This window comes from Silene latifolia, chromosome 2 (genome assembly GCF_048544455.1).
Source record: "Silene latifolia isolate original U9 population chromosome 2, ASM4854445v1, whole genome shotgun sequence".
NCBI classification, from domain to species: Eukaryota; Viridiplantae; Streptophyta; class Magnoliopsida; order Caryophyllales; family Caryophyllaceae; genus Silene; species Silene latifolia.
Genome location: NC_133527.1, coordinates 187,809,284 through 187,815,052, shown reverse-complemented (window position 1 = coordinate 187,815,052; position 5,769 = coordinate 187,809,284). Strand labels below are relative to the sequence as shown.

At 35.7% G+C, this 5,769-nt stretch overlaps 1 protein-coding gene across 1 annotated transcript; it reads left to right on the top strand.

Moving 5' to 3' along the window:
* On the top strand, positions 1 to 2,742 carry LOC141643877 (uncharacterized). Its single transcript, XM_074453215.1, has 2 exons — positions 1 to 432; positions 1,302 to 2,742. Exons 1-2 carry the CDS (start codon positions 370 to 372, stop codon positions 2,400 to 2,402), a joined length of 1,164 nt encoding a protein of 387 aa, XP_074309316.1. The 5' UTR covers positions 1 to 369; the 3' UTR covers positions 2,403 to 2,742.
* Positions 2,743 to 5,769: the final 3,027 nt, after the last annotated feature.

Here is a 5,769-nt window from a genome sequence, read left to right as displayed (position 1 = left end):
ATTCACCCCACAATCTGAAATCCGTCCCTCACCATTCCTTGAGTTTATACTCTTATTAATGAGTTTAATTATTCCCACTCCTTTTCAAATTCCAACCTGTTTCATCTTCTTCTTCCTTTTTCTCTTGTTTTTTAGCGAACAAATTAATATTTTTGTTGTTTTTTTAGAGAAAAAAAATACCAAACAAACGGCTATATATTGGAGTATATCAACGGTTTCAACTTCTAAACTCATTATTTCTACAAATTAAACTGCACCCACACAAACCCAATTTCCCAAAAAAAATCACAATTCCAAATTCATTTTTTATCTTGATTAATTTGAGCAATAAAATTGTCAAAAAATCTATAATTTAAATGTTATATAAACATGGGTGAAGGATATTATTCATCCAAAAAAACTGATGCTATTTGCCACCATGTTTGTGGTCAGGTATTTTAATCCTTTCTCTGCAATTTTCAAATTTTTTGATGGTTTGTGTGTTTAAATTTGATTAAAAAATCCAGCTTTACGTCTCAAACATTTATTTACCTTTTTTATTCAGTTGAAGGATTGCGCTATGAAATTTTTGTCATTCATAATTATTTTTGCATGTCATGAGATATAATTAGCGTTACGGTTTAAATTTCTCCGATTTTACGTGTTTTGAAACCAGGTTATGAGTACCGGCTCTTATGTGTGACTTTACAAGAGTGTTTTAAGTTAAGCTTAAGTTGTGGGCCAGTATAAAATTAGATGACAGGTTGATTTCCTGATTTTATGGGATTAATTAAATCTGATTTTATTTTGCGTTTGTGAAATCCCCGAGAAATTTTCTGTGGTAATTATTGTTTTAAGGGATAATCGGATATTCTCCTAACCTAATCCCATTTTTAAGATTGAATTTTAAAATATGCGACGAGAATTTTGAAAAATGGTTAAATCATTGCTGGCGTTGGAAAATTTCGAATTTTTTAATTAAAATTTACAAAATTTTCCGAGGTTGACTTGTAGAATAACCTCTTCGCCCCCGCTGGCTTTAAATTCTGGCTCCGCCACTGTGTATAAATGTCAAGAAACCATCTCAACCAAAAGCTGACATGGTATCAGAGCCTGGTGACCAAAAGGTCACGGGTTCGAATCCCACCCCTCTATTCTAAAGTGGATAATCAGAACAGGCCAGGGAATACCGCCCGCACTTCGTGTGAGGGGGAATGTTAGAATATAAAACGAATCAAGGAACTTCAACCATCAGCTTAAGCTTTTGGTTGAGATGGTTTCTTGACAATAAACAATGACGAAACTTTGTTTGCGATATACAGGACGGGTGTAGCGGAGCTTTGATCATATCAAGAATGAGATGTTTATTAAGAGGAGTTGATTTAAGAAGCCTTGTTTTATTCCTTGTGGTAATCCCATTATGCATATATGGTTCATATATGCACGGTCAGAAGATAACTTACTTTCTTCGACCGCTTTGGGAACGACCTCCTAAACCTTTCACGGAGATCACACATTATTACAACGAGAATGTGACAATGAAAGTTCTATGCAAGCTTCACGGTTGGGGTATTCGTGAGTACCCCAGACGAGTATTTGACGCTGTTTTAGTCAATAATGAAATGGACATGCTTGAACTCCGTTGGAATGAACTGTACCCTTATGTGACGCAGTTTGTCGTGTTGGAATCAAATTCAACATTTACGGGAATACTGAAGCCGCTGTATTTTGCTATTAATCGGGATAAGTTTCAGTTTATTGAGCCTAGGTTGACGTATGGGAATATTGGGGGACGGTTTAGGAAAGGCGAGAATCCTTTTGTTGAGGAAGCGTATCAGAGAGTTGCGCTTGATCAACTTATCCGTATAGCTGGAATTGAAGATGATGATTTGCTTATCATGTCGGATGTTGATGAAATTCCTAGCAGACATACCATTGATCTTTTGAGATGGTGTGATGAGATTCCGTCTATTCTTCACTTACGACTCAAAAACTACATCTACTCTTTCGAGTATCATGTAGATAATAATAGTTGGAGGGCTTCAGTTCACAGGTATAAAGGAGGTGTGTCAAGGTACGCGCACTTTCGACAGACTGATATGATCCTGGCAGATGCAGGGTGGCACTGCAGTTTCTGTTTTCGGCGTATAGACGAGTTTATTTTCAAAATGAAGGCGTACAGTCACAACGACCGAGTCAGATTTTCCCATTTTCTCAACCCGAAGAGGATTCAAGATATTATTTGTAAAGGGACTAATTTGTTCGACATGCTTCCTGAAGAACATACTTTCCGAGAAATGATTGGGAAGTTGGGAGCTGTTCCGCGGTCTTATTCTGCTGTCCATCTTCCTGCATACTTGTTACAGAATGCTGATAAATTCAAGTTTCTTTTACCAGGGAATTGTATTCGAGAAAATGGTTAAATTTTCGAGATTTGAATATTTGATGATAGGAATGTAGTCTTTGCTGACTAATTAAAATTTCGAGATTTCATCGGAAATTATTAAGCATTCAAAGTGCGAATTTGATGGGAGAATGTGAAATCAGGGTAATGCGAAACTCAAATACAGCCCCTATGTATTTGTATTTAATTATGTAAATTAATGGGTTGGTCTCACATGTGAGATCGTAGTCAGACGTATGGTTGGGATCTAGAGTGAAGTAATTAGGAATCATTTTCTAGTTTGATGCTTATAGTTCATAGTCCATAGAGCTTAGTTTGTAGCAGGTTGACTAATTGAATGTGAATGTTCCTTATTCTTCTGTTTTTGGCTAAGTTAGAAACTTGCGTCCTGCGTCTCAATCATTTGTTTATTTTTGATTAAAATACTCTCTCCCATGAAGAATAAAAAAAGGTAAACAAATGATTGAGATGATTTAAGTATCTTTTATTTTTGACAAGTCGGTTTTTTACCTTGGCGTGTTGATATCACTCGATGAATGAGAGACGAATTTGATAAACTCGCGATAGCTGTATAACTTGATTGTATGCTCGTCTGTAATGGGTGAATGTGTCGTATGTTAGACATCAAGATCGTGCTCTTATCGCCGAATTTATGTCTAGTAGAAAATGCACTAATCTTATTGTGAATCCTAATCAACAGAACCTGAGATATTACGCATAATAGAATACAAAATTGTGGGCTAACTAAAAGTGAATACTGATACGAATCATATGATACTTCTATTACAATTATTTTTGGAAAAAAAAGAAAGCTGGACGATCAATTTGGATATTCTTTTTCTAGTTTTAGTTAAAATGCAAATAAATAATTTAATTACGCAGGTAAACAAAGGAATGATGACTGAATTTTAGTAAGTAGACAATGTGATAGGTCTTTTTTAGGGTGGCCAGCAGTAGTGCAGTGTGACAACGTAAACTTCTTGAGGTAGATACAATGTCGTGTAGTTGGCATACAAATGGAAACAATATTGGCAAACAGGTCAAACAACATTCAATTACTCTCTCTCATTCTTGACCTTGGGAGCTCTATTTCTTTTTCAAGGTTCTTTTTGTAGACTCCAACCAGTATACGTCAGTAGGTCTTCTGAGAGACGGTATTTCAATAAATTTAGTAAAAGACCAATTACGTATACAATAAAATGGGGTACTAAAAACAATGGTTACCTATACGGCAAAATAGGTATAATTGTTATAAAAACATGTACCAAATAAAAAGGACATTTAATAATAAAAGGGGTACGAAAACTATATAGAGTGGTACGATAAAATGGTCTCTCAATAACTTAGTGAGAGACCGTCTCTCCAAAGTTTTTTTGAATATTTATAGGGTGTTGATTTTTTTTTAATGGATCGAGACTATCTTTGAAGTAATGAAATACTGGTAGTCAATGTTAAGAGCTCTCTTACTCCAACCATGAAGTTATGGGGTTTGATTCTCACCCGCGATATAAGTGCGCTCATTTAAACCAACAAATTTTTTGGGTGTTGATTTTCGCAGTACAAATTTTACTCATTACAGTACACTGTTGACAATAATACCCTTCTCATTTCCTCCTCCCATTTTCCCTCTCTAATTTCTCTCTAATCTATTATCTTAATTTCACACACCAATTTTCCTCCTATTTTACGCACCCACACTATAATAACTGTTGTCGACGTTAGAGGGAGGTGGTTTGCCGACCGATTAGGTCGCCGACGGTGGGGTTGCACTGTGGGTTTAACTGGGCAGGAAGGCTATTTAATTGTTGTACTACGTGGACATTACTATGTTGAAGACTATTGTTAATTGCTCTACTACGACATTTAGTGCTATTTTTCTTTAAATGCAGTACTTGACTCCGTTGAACGGTTATGGCGATTACCTATGTCGTCCTTTTTGTCGGCGGGGCTTACTCATGTCGCCGACAACATCCAATTACGCTAATACCGTCACCATCGCACACCAATTAGCCCTTAATTAATTTCAACATAACCCTAATTAGAAAAGATAAAAAAACCTATAACAGAGAGTCAATTCAATTGATAATAATGGATTAATGAATTAAGTACTGCTGTATACTTGAATAATCATTCAAATAATTGAAGAATTAGATGGAGTTTGAAAGAGGTTAAAGATTCAACAATAGAGAAAGAGTAGAGAGAACTAGGTTTGGAATATTTAGTCAGGGGCAGACAAATGGAAAATTTGGTGCAAAATGTGCTATGATAAGTAAAAAATGTACTGCGAAAATAAATTCCGAATTTTTTCTATTATCATTTATAACTTTATAGTCATTTTGAATAAAGAAATGGAGCTTTCCTAATATACAAACTCTAGAATACGATGGAATTACAATGTGAGACCGGCCAATAGACAAACTCTAAAGTATACTATTATCTATATAAATATGATTTCTTTTCAAATGTACCGTCCTATAGTATGAGACCGTCTCGCACAATAATTATTCACTCAGATAATAATATACTCTAAAGAACATAAACTAGGGACGTTAAATAGCGCTCAACCTAATTAACTACTTAAACTATCTTCGTAACAAATGCTGTTCAAAAGTTGGTCCAACCTTATCCTATATTTAGGTGGATTTTTCTGTGACTGTTTTACCAAAACTTTCTTCGTCAAATTTTTCTTCAGATTTTCTACTACAAAGCAACATATTATCACTAAATGCTGAGTATAAACAGACAAATCATAGTCGTCCATATTTGGTACTGCTTAGGTTACCAACAATAAACATAATTGCATAAATGTAGTCTGCTTTTATGCTATAGTAATGACTCAATTCAACAAGAAATTTATTAGTCATTGAAAAGGGTTCAGTAAGGACCATCAAAATTCCGAGTCTGGTCGAGTTAATCTAGTCGAGTCTATTTATAGATAGACCTGATAAAGTTGATCCGAGCAATAAGGTTGACCAGAGACCCAAAAATGATCCAAATTTGCCTAACCGAAAACAAGTCGGCCTAAAGTGACGGCCAAACCCGAAATGACCCGACAACTTAACATTCAATATTGACCCAACCCGACCCTACCCTAAATGCAACGTAAACCCGAAATGACCTGACCCAAAGCCGACTCGACACAAAAATGATCTGAATTTGCCTAACCGAAAACGAGTCGGCCTAAAGTGACCCAAACCCGACAACATGACATCCAAAATTGACCCATAACCTGAAATCACCTGACCTGACCCTAAATGTAGGGTAAACCCGAAATGACCCGACCCAATTTGACTTGACCCAGCCCGACTCAATTGAGTCATTTGCCACCTTAAGGTATGAGAAATGAGATTAGGTCAGATGAAACTAAAGTGCTTAACTAATAAATC

Coding starts and splice junctions, on each gene's coding strand:
- LOC141643877 (XM_074453215.1), top strand. CDS start 370: ATGGGTGAAGGATATTATTCATCCAAAAAAACTGATGCTATTTGCCAC. Junction 433..1,301: donor GCCACCATGTTTGTGGTCAG/GTATTTTAATCC, acceptor TGCGATATACAG/GACGGGTGTAGCGGAGCTTT.